Source organism: Clytia hemisphaerica, unplaced genomic scaffold (assembly GCF_902728285.1).
Source record: "Clytia hemisphaerica strain Z4C2 unplaced genomic scaffold, Clytia hemisphaerica genome assembly, whole genome shotgun sequence".
Lineage (NCBI taxonomy): Eukaryota > Metazoa > Cnidaria > Hydrozoa > Leptothecata > Clytiidae > Clytia > Clytia hemisphaerica.
In genome coordinates, this window is record NW_027104240.1 from 595,376 (window position 1) to 614,713 (window position 19,338).

Below are 19,338 nucleotides of genomic sequence, written 5' to 3' on the forward strand. Positions count from 1 at the left end.
GCTTTCATGAGCAAATCTGGTACATTTTAACTTCCTGCCTCCTCAAAAATGAAGAAGAATATCATTGCATCACGATGGACACATGATGTCATCAGCAACTTGGTAGCACCACTTTAAACTAAATCAAGATTACGGAATTTGGAGGGCAGCCAATTTTACTTTCATTTTCAGTTTCACTTTCGATTTCAAGCCAACATCTTAGCAACGGGGGCTCACCCAGTTACGGGGTGTGCAAAAAACAAACATAAAAAGTTTCAAATCCCTTAGTTGATTGAACCAATAAAAAATGAAACTTTTCCATGTTTCACTTTTTGCACCAATTCTTCAAAATGAAAATATTTAAGATTTAAAGTTCTTCTTTATTCAAGATTTTCCGGCACTTTGTTGACAATAAATCTTGCCCTGCTCTCGCATCAAATTCCTATTTCTTAGTAATTGAAGATGAGAAAAAATCTAAGCTTAGAATGGATTGAAACAAATATATAAGGGTGGGATTTTTACAGAGCCCCCGTCCATGCAAGGCACTGAGAAGCCACAGGTGCCAAAAAGAAGGGCCGTGTAAAATGCAGCAATCACATTGGTGGAAATTTGACAAACAGCTGTTGAAGGAGTGCGGGAAGCATCAGTAGAAGAGACACTTTCGTGTTTGTTGCAATTTCGATATAACTTCTCTCACAGGGATTCTTGCAATGTGTCAACTTGTCAGCATTGTATTGTGTAAAGGGAAAGATAAAAGGGAATAAACTAGCCTAGTTTTATCCTGATTAGGGTTTAACCTTAGACTGCCAGCTAGGTCATCTTTGAGGGCTATGTATGTTAGTCCACTGATGTGATGTAAGTTACCAACAAGACCTTTTCGCCTTCCATCCCCCATCTTTGATTGTCTGCAAAAATAAGGAACGAAAAAGACCGTGGTTGGATTTAGTTAGAAATTATGCAAAACATATGAAGTTTAACAACGATTAAAAAGACAACAAAGCAGCTTTATAAATAATATATAAAATCATAGAACAATAAAGATGAATTTTTTTAATCCAAAAAACTTTTACAGAAAAGAACTTTTAGAGACATAGCATATTCTGTTTTCATTGCCCATCAAGAAATCCACAAAGACAGAGTACACACATCAAACTTTCAAAACACGCAAACTAAAAGCAGTAATTATGACGTCACACATTATCATGTTTTGATTTAATCATTGGCGGCTCTATTCCCAGGAGAATAATTTACCGTCAGCCGTTAATAAGGATTATTTTTTACCTTCGCTGGTGATTTTTCAGTTTGAGTTTATGTCTAATGTTGGATTTTTTGAAGTGCTTGTTCTAAGAGATGAGCGAATATATTTATTTTTAGTTTTCAAGAGAAGCAAATTTAATCTTTCATCTACACAGTCAGGGCCTCCTTGGTGTTTTATAACATTAGTTCGGATAGAATAAAAACATACCTGATCAACACAACCAAGCCTTCTGTCTTGCGTTTCTAATTACCTGTTTTACTCTTTCCTTCCCAACAACTTTTGTTTTTTGGTTATGTAGGTTTTAAAGGGGAACTAAACATTTTTTTGAAAATACATAAATCACATCACATACTTCCAAGGAATGACCTCTGAAAATATTTTTTTCTAAAAACTTCTCCATCAAAAGATATAGCTCTTTATGTTTACAGAAAATCTAATCTTTTTAAAGCAATGCGTAAAAGTGTTCAGAAAGTAATTGGAACAACTCTTGCTTTTAGTTGATAGAGAACCTTTAACTTTTTTGTGTAGCCATAACAAATGGTTTAACCAAGAGACAGAATTCATTAAAAAGCCATTTTTGAGTAGAGTAAAACTATGTTTGAACTTTCGAAAACAAGTGAGTGAAAAGGATTTTAGAGTCGATTGAAAAAATTGAACTTTTTATTGGAATAAGCTGACAACCCCAAATTTAGTCCACGTAAAACTGAATCCTTCCTGAAATCAAAAATGATTTTACTATCTTCCTAATATTTCTTGTTCACGAACTATCAAGCTTTAAAGTTGATAAACATACACAAAATTCATAGAAAATATGAACGATATGACATCACAAACATGTGTAAAGTGGGGGTTCATTTTAAACAAATTATACGTTTTTTAAAGAAGGTTTTATACAAAATAGGAAAGACATTGAGAGTGGAAATTATATTTTTTCGAACTTATATTGTGTTGTGTAGTTCTTGGAGACAAAAAAAGCATGACCTCAAAAAATGTTTAGTTCCCCTTTAAAATCCACAAGTAATGAACCTCTTATAGCTTTACTTGAATAAATCTGCTTAAAAACCCTCTGTCAGGTTTCATTCCATACGTTTTTTATCCACGTGGTCATTATCTAAGAATTGAAGCGGGCAAAGATTACCGCCCGGACTGATAACGGACAAAGGTTATTTAAAGATATTTTCAGTTATAATGCGAGGTAGAACAAACTAAACATAGAAAGGGGGTATTTTTTAGTGCTTTATACGATGATCGGTATTTTTTTTAAATTCTATGTTTAGATTTTTGTACCCAGCCCTGTTGCTATGTACGCGCGTCCTGTTGCTAAGACCTTTGGTTGAAATCGAAAGTGAAACCAAAGTAATTTAGCGCACACTGTCGTTTGCGTAATATCGATAAAGTGAAAGGAGGCCCTGACTGCTTCTACAAGATTACACTTTAAATACAATGCCACTTATGCATACTTTCTAAGGGAATTTCACCACACGTCCACAGCAATTCGGCCACCATAATTTTTGCATACAATTCAATATGGTGGATGGAAAGGCCAAAAGGTCTATATCTCATGGTAAAATATCTAATTCCCGCTGCTGGTTTTATACTTGCATCCAATGAAGAGTAGAGTAATAAGTTACCGTCAACTGCTCTAACTTGGGACGATTGGTCGAAACATGGGACTGGTTGATATCTGGTCTGTATTTTCACTTACTGTTAAATCTCTTTGACAACAAATTTGTTTTGATAACTCCACCAAATTTATCAATCATATATACCCAGGCGTAATCTATCGAACAAAATCGAATTCGATTTTTAATCGAATTTATAGAAACTAATCGAAATTAATACTTCGATTAGGCTTCGATTAATCGAAACTATCGAGCCGTAATCGAATTAATCGAATTTTCCAAGGTTTTTCTCAATTAGTTCGATTACCATTCGATTACTTCGATTAGCTATCGATATATTCGATAACTTCGATTAACTTTCGATAGGTTTCGATTAAGATTCGATAATCTTGATAAGCGGCGGCCTGATGCTCGGTTCGACGGCCGGCTGCTCGTTTCGGTTAAACGGCCGAATGGTTCGTGTGACGGCCGGACGGTCATCCTGGATGCCTTATCGTTTCACCGATTTTGAGCCCGACCCCCTCCCCCCTGATAGGTAAAGCTCTAAAGGAGCGGACCCACAGATTTCTGTAAAGCCCGAAGGGCTAAATCTCGTGCTTCAAGCTCTTCCAAGCAAGAAATTACCTGCTCCAGATGTGAATTTCGCTATCGACACGCTTTGATGCTCTAAAGGTACGATGCGAAATATACATCTGTGGACATTGGCCATACCGCTTTGAAAGTTTTACAACAAGGTGCTCGTTGTAAAAACGGCGCCCCACTTGAGCCATTTCTAAATCAAAAATAATCCACCCATAATCCTTTGCAGCAAAATCAAAACAAATTTTGAAGCGGTGTCGCTAGTTTCCAGGATGTTTTGAACGCGGTCTCGCATGAATCCGTCCAACAAAGTCGTCAGATTGTTTGTTTTCGCCCATCCCTTTAGAGCTTCAGCGTGGTGGGCAGAAAACAATTACAATCTGTTCTCAGGTTAAGCAAGAAAAAGTGAGTACATATCGGAAAAAGTATTTCTGCTATTGTTTCCGAAAATTGGCTAAGCTTCTGATTGGTCAAGCGCTGAAATTCCATTATAATGTCACGTGACTTAGATAGGATTTCCTATCTAACTTCGACACAATTTTCAGCAAAAGCTAGAGATCTAGCCCTTCGGGCTTTACACATCGTTGAGCGGACCATCCATTGAACATGAATGGGACATGAATCCAAAAAAGAAGATTGGGGAATAGAACTTATCGAAGCTTATCGAAGGATAATCGAAACTAATTCAAGGATAATCGAAACTAATCGAAGGATAATCAAAACTAATCGAGTGATAATCGAAGCCCAATCAAATTTATCGAATTAATCGAATTTATCTCAATTAGTTCGATTAGGCTTCGATTATTTCGACTAATCGAAATATAATAGCTTCGATTAGCTTCGATTAGTTTCGATTAATTCGATAATCGAATAATACGATAGATTACGCCTGGATATACTTCTTCTATTCTTTGCTCCTCTTAGTACTTAGAGTGCACAGACACTCGGGTGTGTTCCACTACAGATTTTTTTCATACTTTGATTTAAAAGCCTACTCGGTGCGAAAGAGAAATTGTGTATTTTTAATACGCTGTTCATTAACTCAAATCAAATGACTTTGGAGGTTCGGCGGTGAAATGGTGGCCGAATTGCATGCCGTCCCATGTTTTGTCAGATACTCCCAAGTTAGAGCAGTTGACGGTATGCAATAGACTGTTGCGTTTGCCTAAAGAAGTGTTAAAAAGCTTGTTGTAAGGACATCCCCCATATTTCAAATCTGGTGACTGTTGTTGAGAAAGAAAAACAAAAAAAAAACATAAAATGTTGGCTGCTACGGCATAATATTTACCTTATTCCATCATTTCGTAGACACCTTGAAACTTCTAAAAATCCAAGATTGACTTTTGAAACACGAAAAATAACTTTAAACATACCAATATAATAGATTATACTCGGACGATTTGAAGCCTGGAGGTGGTGGAGTTGGTACCACCAACCTGACCGATTTTTAGATTTTTGGACTTTGCTTGCAGAAAATGTCTACCATTTTTGTTTACATCGGTTTACCAAATTACGTAATATTTTCTTTTTTAGACGGTTTCTATTTACTTGAAGAAATACCACTTCGAATCCTAGAAAAGAATCTTTTCACGAAAGAAACCGTCTAATTATGCACATATAGCTGAATACTTTGTGACATTTTGATAGGCTTTTTACGCGGCCTTTTTTCTCAAATCACCTTTGATCAAACAGAGACGTCTGTTAGATTAAGGAAGTGGATTATCTCAGGTACGCTGAAATTGTCAACAAAGAAAATGGCGTCGAAAGGCCAAGAAATGAAAGATGCAGTCAAAAGTGCCTCATACAATATGGTTTTACAGGTTATCTTTCGACTTTCTACATTTTCAATGAATGCTATTATGCTTCGTTATCTATCCAGGGAAGTTTTGGGTGTAATGAATGTTCGGCTAATGTTACTTTACAGCACTATGTTGTTCATTTCCCGAGAAGCTTTTCGAAAAGCTTGTTTGAGTCAACAGAGCATTAAGGAGAATGTTGAGCAAATTAAACTGAAGCAAATGATTAATTTGACCTGGATTTGCAGTATTGTTGGTTTGTTTTCTTCATTTGTTTTGATTTTTATCTGGACAAGCTGGTTACCACAACCAAAAGACGACCTTATCTGGCAATATCAAATGGCCACCATTTTAGTTGCTGCAAGCTGTAGTTTTGAACTTGCAGTAGAACCCTTTTGGATACTGGCCCAAAGAAACTCATTACTTTCATTAAAAGTTATGTTTGAAGGAGTTTATCTAGCTGTTAGATGTTTTATATCGACATTTCTGGTTGTTTTCTTTCCTGACAAGGCACTTGTAATGTATGGTGTAACTTTTGTTTTAGCAGCCATTGTGTATTCTTTATGCTATGCTATCTATTTCTGGAAATATTTAACAAAAGATGATTCAAAGAAGACCAAAGAGCTCTCACAATTCAAGCAGTTTGCAGACTTTTTGCCTAACATTAGATCAAAGCCTCTTTTTCATCAAGATTATGTGAACCTTGTTACAAGTTTTTACAAACAATCAATGCTAAAACAGTTTCTAACAGAAGGGGAGCGTTACATAATGACAATATTTGGTATATTGACATTTAGTGAACAAGGAGTTTATGATGTTATAAACAATCTGGGATCGCTTGCTGCTAGATTCATATTCATGCCAATTGAGGAAACATATTACACTTACTTTTCAAAAATATTGTTACGTGGAATAAGAGCCAATGAGCAGAAAAAAGAAAGTTTGGATGAAGCTGCAAGATCTTTATTTCTTGTTTTAAAGTTTGTCTCATTAGTTGGGATGATAATTTTGGTTTTTGGTTACAGCTACTCGTATCTTCTTTTGGATTTATACGGAGGAAAAATCCTCAGTGAAAATGAAGGTTTGTTAATTAACTTGGTCTAATGTGGCTCCCCTTTTTTGATTCTTTCACTCTCCTTAAAGTTGGAAGGGTTGTAATAGCTGAATACTACCGTAAGTTGGTCTAATGTCAACATCTCTCTTCTAATTTTGTCACCCTTCTTTAGAGATAAGAATAATAGAAAGGTCAGAATTGCTGATTGAAACAAATAGTATTATAGGGGGAAATGTGCTCGTTGTTTTTTAGGTTGCTTGATTTTTTTAGTCAGAGTACTTGTTATACATTTTTGGAAAGCTAAAGGGTAGGGGAATCAAAATAACTTGGGTACCAATTTTTTTTTTGACACTTTGGTGTGATTTTTGGATAAATATGACGGTCTCAGGTAAAAATCATAGGGTGAAAAATTAATGAAAATTTTAGCTTGAGAAAATAGAGATCTGTTGTATATTCTTAGAAAGCTATCAAAAAATTAAGATTAGACATATTGTATAGGTGATTTCTGTACCTAACTCGAGATATTAACTCTTAAAAACAGTGTTTTTCAGCCAGAAACAGCTATTTTGTCCAGTTGAGACAAAATAGCTCGAGTAAAGTAATTTAGTATGCAGAACTGAGTCAAAAGGTTGTTGTTTTATCCTAAACAACTACTTTAATGGGATTTCGCAGATTTGGGTGTCATCCGCGAAAATCTGCAAAATTAAGTCCGAAATTTGGAAGGGCCTGATCTGCAAAATATTTCTAAACAAAACTCAAAATATGTCAAATAAATACTATTTGAATGATTACTTGCATCAAAGAGGCGCAAATAATGTGTATTTCATGAACCAACATGCATGATTTGACAGTAAAAGTCATAAAATCGTGAAAATATTGCTATCCAATAGTGCCACCCGCAAAATTAATTCCTCGCGAAATTTTTGAATTTCGCGGATAGGCTTAACCGCGAAATTTAATCCCCGCAAAAGTTTATCCCATTAAAGTTTAAAGTACATATCAGTGATGAGAATCTTTTCTATTTTTATTTTAAAAAAGAAGCTGGAGAATAAATCTAATTTCAATTGATACCGACAATTGGGGTTACTATCATAAGCATGGGGTAACTTTCATCACTTCCAAACAGCAGACTGTTCTAGTTTGCGATTTGTCAATTTTGCTAGAATTTAAATTAGTCATGACATGACTTTTGAATTTTATAAATTGAAAACTAGAAAATGTTTTGGTCTGCAAGTGATGAAAGTTAACCCTCACTTATAAAAGTAACCCCAATTGGCGAAAATTCTGTCCTTTTTATCTTTTCTAATTATTTTTATCTTTAAAATGGGGTGGCCGAATTAGAAGAAGGTGGTCAACATTATACCAAAGTATGTTTATCCCTCTCTTTCTGCATATTTTTCAAAAATTATTTTCTGGTTATAGGTCCATCTTTAATGAAGGCATATTGTTTGTATGTATTCATCATTGCGATTAATGGAATTACAGAATGCTTTATGTTTGCTACAATGAGTAAAGAAGAAGTGGACAAATATAATTATAAGATGTTGATGTTTTCAGTCATATTTCTGAGTGCTTCTCTTCTGCTTACAAGATATATTGGTTCTATTGGATTCATATTTGCTAATTGTTTGAATATGTTCTTACGAATAATACAAAGGTAATTTCGATTTTTTTTATCTAATCTGAAATTCTTTTACCAAAGAAATGATATAGTATGACATTGTCTGTTCAAAACTTGTCATCTGTTTAAAATAAATGGTTTGAATGTTCAGTTTAATCCTGGAAAGAATCTAATTAGGGTATTATAATTGGTTTTTAAAGTAAAGAATTAGTATACAGTAAGGCAGTGTGTGAATTTTAAATTGTTTTTTTGTCCAATCTAAAATGACAAACCAAGAGAATAGATACGTTTTATTACATTTATTTTCCAGAATCGAAAGACACAAAACAATTTTCAATTGTTTTATTTTTCACTTTTTAGCTCACTTTACATCAACAAGTATTTCCAAGAGACTGAATATCGACCCTTGTCAGCTATACATCCATCTTTCGCTTCGTTGTTAACCCTTTTAATTTCATTTGTCGTAATGGTCATATCAGAGGCAATATTTTGTTGCAATTATGGTCTTTTATATCAATTATGTCATGTTGCTGTTGGAGGAGTTTGTTTACTTGTTGTCTTAGGTAGTATTTATTTTACTGAACATAAATTTGTAGATTATTTAAAATCATTGATCAAACAGAAACAGCATTAAAGTATAGAAATATAGAATATTTTATAATCTGATATTATAATAATCATTTATAGTTTTGATAAGAGATTGATTCTACTGTTTTTTAGGACGTGATACTTTTTCAGATGATGTTAAATATATATGAAGCTTGAATTCTTTCTGCGTAGCATGTTTTGATAAACTATGCTTTCTAATAATTGTTACTTTTGGCTACCTAATAGGCGGGGGGGGGGTTAGAAAGATTTTTGAAAAGGACACTTATGCAGCAGAATTAGGGCAAAAGAGGGAAATTTCAAAAACATTTACAAAAAATTGATTAGCAGGGGACGCTTATTAGGCACCCAAGAGTAATTATTAGTACATCTAATAGTATTCTATATTAAGAAGTATTTATTTGTTATGTATCTTGGTATTTGGTATATGTATCAGCTTGTAAGAATTTTAAGACAGAAAATAGATTGACTTTATATTTTTTCCATATTACAGACTGTCTGATCACTAACTCAGAGGGCCTTATTGCATATGATCACTTTTAGGTAATTTAAAATGATTCCAATTAAAATCCACGTTTCCAGTAAGGTATTCGAAGATTAGATTACATGCTTCAATAAAAAAATATCAAAACAGTTTAATTTGAGCCCTAGATTCTTTACTAAACAAAGTGAACGTCTTACGATTAAAATAGAGAGAAATAATAACTCTGGCACTCGATTTACACTAGAGCTAAACTCAGGGAACGTACCCCAATATTTTTAAAAGAAATTCTCTTTTTTATATAGTATATATTATCGTCTCAATTATTTTCTATATTTATGAAATTGCTGTAGCTTAACTTTCGTAACTTTCGACAATTAAATTGCTTTAAAAAACACTCAAGTCATATTATAACGATTTTAGATTTGACCATTTGAAACCAAAATATTGCCCCTTACCTCAGGGGCTCTCAGACACCAAAATCAAAATTGTGTCACGGCCCTGAAACTATATTCCGTTTGTATTCTTCTAATCTGATTCTATTTTACAACTGCATCTTTGAAAATAATTTCTTTAATTTTATTTTCAGGAAAAAAATCAAAAGCTAATACAATTAAAATGGCAACTGAAAAGAAATATAAATTATCTTATTTCGATTTGAGAGGTCGCGGTGAAGTCCCTCGAATGATTTTTAATTATGTTGGTGTGGAATTTGAAGATAAACGAATTCCATTTCCAGAATGGCCAGCCGTTAAATCTACATGTAAGCTAAAATTTGAATCTCTCTTAAAATTCAAAATACTTATAAATCATCAGTGTCAGTCGAGGATATTTTAGAAATTAAAGTTAAAGTCATTTTCTGTTGAAGATCTGATGACAGACACAGGGTCCCACAAGTGGTCATTTCCCATGCATAGGATTTCAATGGGAATTTCATGGGATTTTTCTTGTGTCAAATGTACAAAATGTGAAAGATCTTAAATTTTCATCCATTTTAGTTCCGTTGGGATTTATACCAGTCATAACTACTCCAGATGGTACTGACATCTCTCAAACACTAGCCTGTATCATGTACATGGGTGATGAATTTAGCCTGTATGGTAACAATGCAAGTCAAAGAGGTGTGATAAACTGTGTCGTCATTTCAATGAAAGAAATTCATGATCATTGCGCCAATATCGCCGTCTTTTTAAAGGAAGAAGAAGAAAAGGTTAGAATGGGCTCTTCCAGAAAAAAACTGTATATGAGGAATGGAGTAACTTTTGGCTCCCCCGGACAACGAGTTTTACCCCCGGGACAAGCATCAGCCGACCCCCCGAACAACCCAAATTACCCCCGGATAAGCCAAATTTTGCTGATTTCTCGCTACCCCCGGACAATATATCTTCCACCCGGGGTGTATGAACATTTTCTGGAAGAGCCCAATATTGTTTTTATTTTACCTCAAAGTAAGAAAGTTAGTATTTCGAGTTTCTTGTTTGATAAATAAAGTTACAGTTGACGCTCAGTAATATGGTTTTCAAAGAGTATTGGATTTTCATCAAATAAGAAAGTGTATCGAATAGCAGAGCGTCGTTTATGAGTGATTCTGGTTGAAGCTGACTTTGAATATAATCGAATAATAGTGCTTATTCTATCAATGGGGCCCCCCAGCGGTTTGCGTGAATGCGTGAATGGGCTTTTTTGGTTGCGTGAATGCGTGAAAATCGAAAAAAAATTGCGTGAATGCGTGAATTGAAAAAACTTGCGTGAACGTGAAAATCCATATTTCTATTGCGTGAATGCGTGAATCTGCCCTGTTTTTTGCGTGAACGCGTGAATTTTTCCTTTTCACAAAGGTGCGCACCTATTCCAAATTCAAGGGATGCCAGGTGAAGGTGTACAAAAAAATCAGCAACTTTCAAATTCTCTATTTTATAAGACGATTCATGATTTAGATGCGCTTTCTAGCAATCTAGACACCTTAAATTTCCAGATTTTTTCGCTCGGCCAAACATGTATTGGCCCTCGAATCTTAAATAACTCTAATTTGCCCCCTTGAAAGTGTTTGTTTAAGATAAAACCATGGTTATGCATGATGAGTGATCCAGGGCCAGGGCCAGGGCCAGAGTCACTGGGGGCAGGAGGCGGCCATGACTTCACCACGTTTTTGCAAATAAAAAGAAATTTATTTCAAAGAAATTTTTAGCCATGATGTAGACTTTCGATAACCTGATTTTTTGGCAAAATTAGTCTGAAATGGAGTCGTATCAAACCCTGGTCGTATTTAAGCACATCAGAGGGTTAAAATAAAATTTTCTCCTGTCGGCGCAAAACATGGTTGCACCTCCTTAGTCACTATGTTTTCGGCCCCTCCACGTTAGGAAATTAATTCGCGAGCCCTGATTAAAACCTTTCTTTTTAATTTTTTTTGATCGCTTCGCTCGCAACAAATGTTCATTCTTTTACCTCATTTTACAAGCTATTAAGCGATCGTACCTTGCCTCTAACGAATTTAGACTACATTATTTTTCAATGGTGTTAAAGAGAGCATTTTTAGCCAAACGCGAGCGACAGAAATGCAAAAATTTCTTCTCTGCGTAAACCATGGTTGCGCCTCCTTACCCCTGAGCTAAGCATCATGGTGTCATACTCGAGTTTGTTTGAGATAATGTTTAAGCTATTTTTTGTACAAAAATTCGCCTGCGGCGCATATCTTTTCACTTACTATCGCGATACGTTAACTGCAGAAGCTTCACCTTTTCTAAACGATCGTGACAAGTTAGAAGAATCAAATATTTTGCGTGATGGCATGTGATTAAAGTTGAAAAATTACGTAACGCTTTCTATTTGGGGGCTTCTTATGACGCTACCAAACACGGTGTTTTATAGTCAGGTCTACAGGAAAAAATCACTACTGAGTTAAGTTTTTCTCAAGTGCATGACCAGATCCGGTCGAATAATATCTCGAATACAGCCTTGTCATACTTTTTTATGCAAATCGAACGTTTTACTCCATAATGGCGGAAATTACGTAAATTACGTAACTTAGCGAAATGTGCAAGACCTCAATTTTTGACATTTCCCCCGATTTTTTCCGAAAATCTCCCCGATTTCCCAAAAAATTGGGTTTGCGTGAATTTCGAGAAAAACTTGCGTGAATGCGTGAATTGCGAAAAAATTTTGCGTGAATGCGTGAAATTTGGGTCCGCTGGGGGGGCCTCATCAATGGATACAGTATTAATTTGAACACACTTTGTTTTCTAAACATTTACAATCTTCCCTTTTCTTTTCTACAGGAAAAAGTTCGTGCAATTTTGGATAAAAAAATTCCAATCTTTTTCAAGTATTTTGAAGAATTAAGATCTCAAAACAGTTCAAGTGCCTTCCTCGTCAGCAAATCTGTAAGTTCGTGATTTTCCGCTTAATTCTATTTTTTCCTCTTTGGTAATTTTAATTCGTTTTAAAGTTTTAGTAAAGAAATGTTTTCAAAAATCATATCTTTCACGTTACTTCAAAATGCTCTTATGTCCGGGAGAGGGGGCACTGACCTTGACGGCCGAAGGGGATGTGCCGCTGGAGATGGAAAAACGGAGCCTGTTAGATATTGATTTGGGACCCTGTCAGAACGAAAAATTTCCCATGTTTTTCCGAAAATTGGCAAAAATGACTAAAAGTAGACGCAACATTAAAACATTTTCTAACTTCCACTCTACTCTGAAAATTGTCAAAAATTACCAAAAGTCGACCCTGTCAAATAAACATCTTGAAAATTACTAGATTTAAGACCCTGTCAGATATCTTCAGAGCCTGATAAAGGGACCCTGACCAGCGGCACGTCTCCGTACCCAATACACCTTTTTACGGTTAGCTGCTTCGTATAAAAACTCACCAAAATTTTGAGTAAACAAACCATCTCATTGGCTAAAAGCAAAAACATACACGAAAAAATGTCCTGAGTAAGAACACAGAAAGCACATTTTCTCATACTCTGCATATTTTTTTGTTTGTGTTTTTGCTTTTAGCCAATGGGATGGTTTACTCGAAATTTTGGTGACTTTTTATACGAAACGGCTAACCGGAAAACGGTGTATTTTGCCCAAGTGACACCCGGGTTCTTATAATGAGAAGAAGTGGTTATAATAAAAATGACATTAACTTTCTCTTTAACTACAGATCACCATTGCAGATTTCTTTTTGGTCGACACATTGGAATTTATTTCTGCAGCGATGCCCGGCCGTGATTTCCTGGCTGACTATCCGAAATTAAAAGCATTAAATGACCATATTCGAGGTTTAGACAAAGTCAAAGAATACTTAGCCACACGCAAATAAGGTTGTCCAGTACCTTTGGACTGTATTTTAGCACCATCTAATTACATACTCAATACACCTTTACACATTTTTATATGTTATTTATAAGAGATTAGATTAGATTTTTGTGGGTGTCATGATTCCTTATGTCCACGATTGTTCATATATGGTTCGCCAGTGTTATTTATGCCAAAGTAGAGGGCGTAAATAACACTGAGGGGCAATACAATAATGGACAATTAAGGGCATAAACAACCATACAGTCCAAAAAAGAGCGCTATTACTATTATCAAATCTCGTGGTACACTATTTTTTTTAATTAGATTTGAATTAATCATAATTTATTTTCTATAAATTAGGTAGTATAGATGATTTATTGAAGAAATTAATATAATGATCAAAATATTTTTCAAATCGTTTTTTATATCTTGATCTCGGAGAGGTTCAAGCCCGAAGGGCTAGAGGCGAATCTTAGGGATGAGATGTAATTTTTACAAGCTCTTACTTTATTTGGTTGGTCGTTAACCAGTAATAAAACAATTTTGTTACTTTTTCTTCAGAATGCGTCATTTTTATTACTTCAAATGACCAATTATTAAAGTATCTTATAAAAACTTCATCTCATCTGGAATCTTAAACATTCTCAGGCATGAGAAATTGAAGCTACTTATTTCCCATTCAAAATGCGCATAGAACGCGCCGTAATTATGACGACGGATTGTATCTAGTGATTCCTTTGGTTTAGAGGACTACATTTTTTGAAATCTAGCGATAGATTTTAGTTTCAATCCGGCGTTTGTGTAAAAACTACGCGCGGGCGTTCTGGATAGGAAATTAAGTGGCTTCATTTCCCATCCAGGAGTCTCGCCTCTAGCCCTTCGGATTTAAAACTCAATCGGTAAGACTCTTGTAAGTTGCTTTACAACTTCACAATTTTTAACTAAGTATACAAGAATATTAGACTTTGAAGCCAAAAATTCTTTAGGAACATTTAAAGATGTTAAAACATGCAATGTTTTAGGAAATTACACCAAAATTTTTGGTTGAAATCCAAAAGCCAAAAAATGTTCTTATAAAAAGAAATACATATCTAGAACAATTCCCTCAACTGTTTCGCGAGAGAGATTTCTATTAGAAAAAGGACTCTATCAAATTTTGACTCCCTTTTGGATGTTGTATTTCATAAAATTCGAAAAAAAAGCTTTTTCAAGTACGCGATCGAATTAATTCTTCATATACTGGTTTTTAACAATTTTTTGAATACTTTTTAAAGAAGAAGAAAATGAATTGTGTGAGGGTGTTATTATAAAGAAGAGGAAAAAGGGTCCAAAAATGGCTAACGTATATTTCTATAATTTAGGGGGTCAAGTTTTCTTATGTAAATCTTTTTTCTTGATTTTCTTTGCTTAGTTGCTTGTTTTCATCTCTTAGAGAAAACTCAAAAGTCATATGACAAATTACGTGTCCCCAGAACATTTTAATAAAATGAAGATTGAAGAAAATATTTGTTATGGTGGCTTTAGTGAGTATTCTATTCTCATCAAAATATATATTTTTTCTGCTGTGAAAAAACATATCTTGTTTACTAATGTACTACTAAAATTCTACCTAAAGGTTTTAATAAAATTAAAAAAAAACTGACTTTAAAATTCAGCATATACCGAAATAAGTGTTTGTCAAAAGTCAATGTTTTGTTATTCTCATTCAATAATTTGTCATATGTCATTTTTTGACAGCAGGACTCTCGTTTTTATTTTGTCTTCCTAGACAGATTTCTTAAAGATACAACTTCTCTTTTATGAAAGTGACTTTCTATATCTTTTTTAACGCCCTTTAAAGGTTCCAGCGTGATATTTCAAAATAATAAGACTTTCAGCTTCAATTTAGAGTACTTTAAAGTCATTTCGTGAATTGTAAGTATATAAATGTGCTTTCTGAATTTCGAAAAAATGAGTAATTGAAAGATTTTCTACTCAAGTCATGAGGACTGAATTTAATGAGACAATTTATGAAGGTTGGATCATAGATGACGGATACTCAAAAAGTAATACGGTGAACTTTTAATTAAATCATAATTTAGAATTTGGTAAATTTGACGAATTTGGCGAATTTGGCGAATTTTGTCAAAAATTGCGAATTAAATCCCTGCGAAAATTTCAAAAATCGGTCATTCGCCAAACTTCTTTGTTAGTTTGCATTTCTAAGTAAAATACCACGTATTTTTTAGTTTACCGGAGACTAACACCTTCCCATTCGCCAAATTAAATCCCCGCTAAATTTTACAAAATTGATCATTCGCCAAATTTAATTTTTGCCAATCGCCAAATTAAATCCACGCCAAAATTAACCCACTTAATACAGTACCCTTAAGGGGACTAATTTATTTGGCGAGCAACAAAGACTCTAAAAAAAAATAATTTGGAAAGAAACTAAAAATTAAATACTTTTGGAAGGTAAAATTTTAACTCTATTTCTACTTTACTATTTCTTCGTAGATTATGACTTGTACAAGTACGGTACAATCATTTTATTCGTCTCGTGCGTTATGGCATTGGTTGCAATCCATTTTATTTGCCCGTTGAGATGGAATCGCAACAAAATTATCAAAACACTCTCCAACATGAAGCAACGAACTCAAAGATCTGCCAAGAAAAAACGACGAAACTTCTTTGACACAAGAAGCATCAGTGCAAACACTGAATTTGATTTCCAACCCGTTGCCACTAGCGACGGACCGTATCCAACTTCCATTTTACGAGCAGAGTCGAGCAGCAATAAGAAAGCAAGTCCATTAAACACACCTGATGATTATAAAGGCTTTCCATTGAGACAAATAAAAAAGCAACCATCCCAAAGAAGCATATTAATCAATCAACCAACTGCACTACCTTCACTACCCCCTGAAACTCAATCAAGTTTCAATGCGTTTCATGGCAATATAATGAGTTCATCCAGGGGGCAACTGTTTAAAGATCAACATCGACGACCATCCATGGTGACTTTTCAAATGGATGGAAAATCAAAACAAAACCGTTTCAATACGATTGCTCATGTAAGAATGCCTTTTGAAGTTTTTTCCTCATATCTTCAGGCTGGCTTTAAAAATGTTGTTATTGCTAACATCTTGAACGATTCTTTTACCAAAAAGTATATGAAAGTCAGAAAGTCCAACTGTTACCTCATAAAATAAATCAAGGCAAGCCTTAACTGAATTAAATTTACTCTACTTCATTTTTTTTACTTTGAAGGCAAGCCTCCCAATTCTGGATAGTATAATTATTTTTCACATAGAATTATTGCATAGAAAATTATAGGCCTTTATACCTTTTCAACGATATATGATATATGTTAGGATTGAAGCATTCGTTTGAAAAATGATAACAAAACAAAGACTAGTGCAGACTTAAAGCCAACGGACTTTAATTTGTTTTAGAAACCTCGCCAAAGAGTCGGTCTAGATTTGAACTTTCACAGCCAAGGTACCAACAAGGCAAACAACAATCATCAAAGATTCAACTATTTCACCGATCTAGAACAATTTCCACCACACTCTGCTTTAACCAAGAAATATTCGAGTAGTCAAGACCTTACCAATTCATCCATTACTGGACTAGATCTCACATCTGATATGAATCGGATTAAAAAGTTACGATTTTCAAATTGTGCCAGCAGTGTACCTGATTTTCATAAGCAAGGTTTGGTGGTTGATGGCGCCCGACATCAAACTGCACTTCAAGATGCATATCATAATAACAGGGAATCAGATGCGGATTCGAGAAGTCATCGAACAGTAAGGCTATAGAAACATTTTTTTGTTATCTTGGTTGGGCGCTTCTAAATCTAACCTAAATCTTTGTTAAAATTTTTCCTATTTAAACAGATGATTTGTGGAGTTTCTTTCCATCTGCAAAAATCTTATGTCAAACATTTTTCCTTTTGCAAAAATCTTATGCCAAATTTTTCTCCTTTTCGCTAGAATCTTTCTTCAAAAGTTTCTCCCTTTCTGCATCATCTTCAAATATCTTGTCAAGAAGTCTTTTTTGTAAAATCTTATGTCAAATATTTTTTCCTTTTTGCAAAATCTCTCATCAAATATTTTTTTCCTTTTTTGAAAAATCTTTCGTCAACAAATATCTTTTCCTTTTTCGCAAAATCCACATCAGATATTTTTCCTTTTTGTTAAATCTTCTTCTTTTCAGAACACTCGAAAAATGCCCAGAATCACTGATTTTAGTATCAATGTACTAAAAAAAATTTCAAATTTTAGTCTGGATAGTGGTTTTATTTTTTTAGGTATACCACCACGTCACTAAACATCATGATGTCTGAGATTTTAGTCCCTGCATAGGAGTCCTCTGCAAAGTATATTCATTGAATTTAAAGCCCGAAGGGCTAGAGTAGAATCTCTAACCTTTCCCAGGCAAAAAAAAGTGAAGCCACTTATTTCCCATCCAGAACGCGGCGCAATATTGACGACGGATTGTATCTTGCGGTTCCTATATTTTTGAGGATTTAATTGCACTTTTTGAAATCTAGTGATATGTTTTACTTTCAATCCGGTAAAACAATGCGCAGACGTTCTGGATGGGAAATAAGTGGCTTCGTTTCCCATCCAGGAGTCTCGAGTCTAGCCCTTCGGGCCTGGAAGTCAATGAGTATATTAAACACTTTTGTTTTTCTCATAACTAGAAAGAAGAAGTAACAGACGAAGGCCAGATGCAATGTGTTTTCGAATTCGACATTGAAAGGTGGGTTTCCACATAGTCTGATTTGCAGGCCTCTAGAAGAATGTATTAATTACTAGGTATTAGAAAATTTTTCGTTAGGGGATGAGCAAAAGGCTAGTTTTATGTCGCTTGTTCTATAAAAGATCAAAGTGAAACTAAGTTGACATCGATCAAATAACCAAGTAAGGCCATTTTAGAGGTATGATCGCAGAGCTCAGTTTTATTTTTAAGAAATCTGACTTCATTACTCTAACAGGCTCAAACTCAAAATCAAGGATTTGCAAGTCCAAACAATGTTTCCACCTGGAGTGCCTGGATTCGTTGTCGAAGTCATGTTGGAGCCCCGCGCACGCACCGAAGAGATCGCGCGGTCTAAAGTGTACGTCACAGTGGACCAACAAGTGGAAATACAACTTGAAGAGATATTTCAAATTTCATGCAGCAAAGAACAGTTGATGCAATGTTCTATTATCATCTCTGTAATTCCTATCTTGGGGAATATGGTTTTCGTGGTTGAAACTGGTCTTAATGAACTTAATTTGATTGGCAATGGTGAAATATTTTTGGGTGGATTCTTCAAAGGAATTTATTCGCAAACCTTTTAAGGTATTGAAATGCTCAAAGCAGTGTTGCAACCAGTTTTTGTGAATCTGGATGTAAATACGATTAACCTTTTGTTTGGTGGATCATTTGACTGAAATCCCTTGTACTGACAATCATAACGTATCTCAATTGCACACTTTGGACCATGTTTACTTCAAGTAAATTTTGACAACAGATAATACAATTAATTTAATAGCATACCTTTAAAGTTAAGAGATCCGCGGAGTTCTGCATTATCAATCATATTGAACGGTTATTGCTGAAGCTTCCAAGAACAAGGCTCTAAGCCACTGAACCATTCCATTTCACTTTCTCATGGTGGTTGACCACTCTTAAAAACTGCGTGCCGGCTGTTACCACATCTGCTTTATTATTTTTCATTTCTCTATAAGAATACATTAATATGATAGACTTTCTCTACTTTAATGGGATAAACTTATTCAAAAATTTCGCAGATGAGGGTTCACTGATCAAAGGACGAAAAAACGACGATAAAAATTTAAGATTTTCGCGGGTACTTAATTTCGCGGATGAGCCCTTCCAAATTTCCATTGAGACTTAATTTCGCTGATTTTCGCGGATGACACCCAAATCCGCGAAATTTAATCCCCGTGAAAGTCTATCCAATTAAAGTATTATCTCAAGACTACATTTTAGAATTAGCACTGGTGCTTCGTTATACCAGCCTATAAGACAAAGATAATGCAAAACTAGTTTGA

General features: G+C 34.7%; 4 protein-coding genes across 6 annotated transcripts in view; 3 read left to right on the forward strand and 1 right to left on the reverse strand.

The window, feature by feature from the left end:
• LOC136816273 (coenzyme Q-binding protein COQ10 homolog B, mitochondrial-like) overlaps positions 1 to 4,922 on the reverse strand; it is a 14,173-nt gene extending 9,251 nt beyond the window's left edge. For both annotated transcript variants that reach the window (XM_067072603.1, XM_067072602.1), the window contains exon 1: positions 4,727 to 4,922. In XM_067072603.1, the coding sequence (XP_066928704.1) occupies positions 4,727 to 4,809 (83 nt within the window). In that variant the 5' untranslated portion in view covers positions 4,810 to 4,922. The remainder of the gene's footprint in view (positions 1 to 4,726) is intronic.
• A 172-nt stretch (positions 4,923 to 5,094) lies between these two features.
• Positions 5,095 to 9,149, forward strand: LOC136816272 (man(5)GlcNAc(2)-PP-dolichol translocation protein RFT1-like). The gene is made up of 3 exons (XM_067072601.1): positions 5,095 to 6,315; positions 7,711 to 7,945; positions 8,270 to 9,149. The coding sequence occupies exons 1-3, from the start codon at positions 5,193 to 5,195 to the stop codon at positions 8,541 to 8,543; spliced, it is 1,632 nt and encodes a 543-aa protein (XP_066928702.1). The 5' UTR covers positions 5,095 to 5,192; the 3' UTR covers positions 8,544 to 9,149.
• Positions 9,150 to 9,564: 415 nt separating this feature from the next.
• Positions 9,565 to 13,514, forward strand: LOC136816240 (glutathione S-transferase 1-like). Its single transcript, XM_067072575.1, has 4 exons — positions 9,565 to 9,759; positions 9,995 to 10,206; positions 12,275 to 12,379; positions 13,152 to 13,514. The coding sequence occupies exons 1-4, from the start codon at positions 9,615 to 9,617 to the stop codon at positions 13,308 to 13,310; spliced, it is 621 nt and encodes a 206-aa protein (XP_066928676.1). The 5' UTR covers positions 9,565 to 9,614; the 3' UTR covers positions 13,311 to 13,514.
• Positions 13,515 to 14,753: 1,239 nt separating this feature from the next.
• Positions 14,754 to 19,039, forward strand: LOC136816284 (uncharacterized). Of its 2 annotated transcripts, none has more exons than XM_067072614.1 (5): positions 14,754 to 14,811; positions 15,785 to 16,341; positions 16,723 to 17,079; positions 17,979 to 18,037; positions 18,273 to 19,039. In XM_067072614.1, the coding sequence occupies exons 1-5, from the start codon at positions 14,775 to 14,777 to the stop codon at positions 18,619 to 18,621; spliced, it is 1,359 nt and encodes a 452-aa protein (XP_066928715.1). In that variant the 5' UTR covers positions 14,754 to 14,774; the 3' UTR covers positions 18,622 to 19,039. The 2 variants fall into 2 exon arrangements, with proteins under 2 accessions (XP_066928715.1, XP_066928714.1); XM_067072613.1 differs by lacking the exon at positions 14,754 to 14,811 and adding an exon at positions 15,216 to 15,333.
• The last annotated feature ends 299 nt before the right edge of the window (positions 19,040 to 19,338 follow it).

Coding starts and splice junctions, on each gene's coding strand:
- LOC136816240 (XM_067072575.1), top strand. CDS start 9,615: ATGGCAACTGAAAAGAAATATAAATTATCTTATTTCGATTTGAGAGGT. Junction 9,760..9,994: donor GCCAGCCGTTAAATCTACAT/GTAAGCTAAAAT, acceptor CATCCATTTTAG/TTCCGTTGGGATTTATACCA. Junction 10,207..12,274: donor TAAAGGAAGAAGAAGAAAAG/GTTAGAATGGGC, acceptor TCTTTTCTACAG/GAAAAAGTTCGTGCAATTTT.
- LOC136816284 (XM_067072613.1), top strand. CDS start 15,270: ATGAGGACTGAATTTAATGAGACAATTTATGAAGGTTGGATCATAGAT. Junction 15,334..15,784: donor AGATGACGGATACTCAAAAA/GTAATACGGTGA, acceptor ATTTCTTCGTAG/ATTATGACTTGTACAAGTAC. Junction 16,342..16,722: donor GTTTCAATACGATTGCTCAT/GTAAGAATGCCT, acceptor AATTTGTTTTAG/AAACCTCGCCAAAGAGTCGG.
- LOC136816272 (XM_067072601.1), top strand. CDS start 5,193: ATGGCGTCGAAAGGCCAAGAAATGAAAGATGCAGTCAAAAGTGCCTCA. Junction 6,316..7,710: donor AATCCTCAGTGAAAATGAAG/GTTTGTTAATTA, acceptor TTCTGGTTATAG/GTCCATCTTTAATGAAGGCA. Junction 7,946..8,269: donor TTCTTACGAATAATACAAAG/GTAATTTCGATT, acceptor TTCACTTTTTAG/CTCACTTTACATCAACAAGT.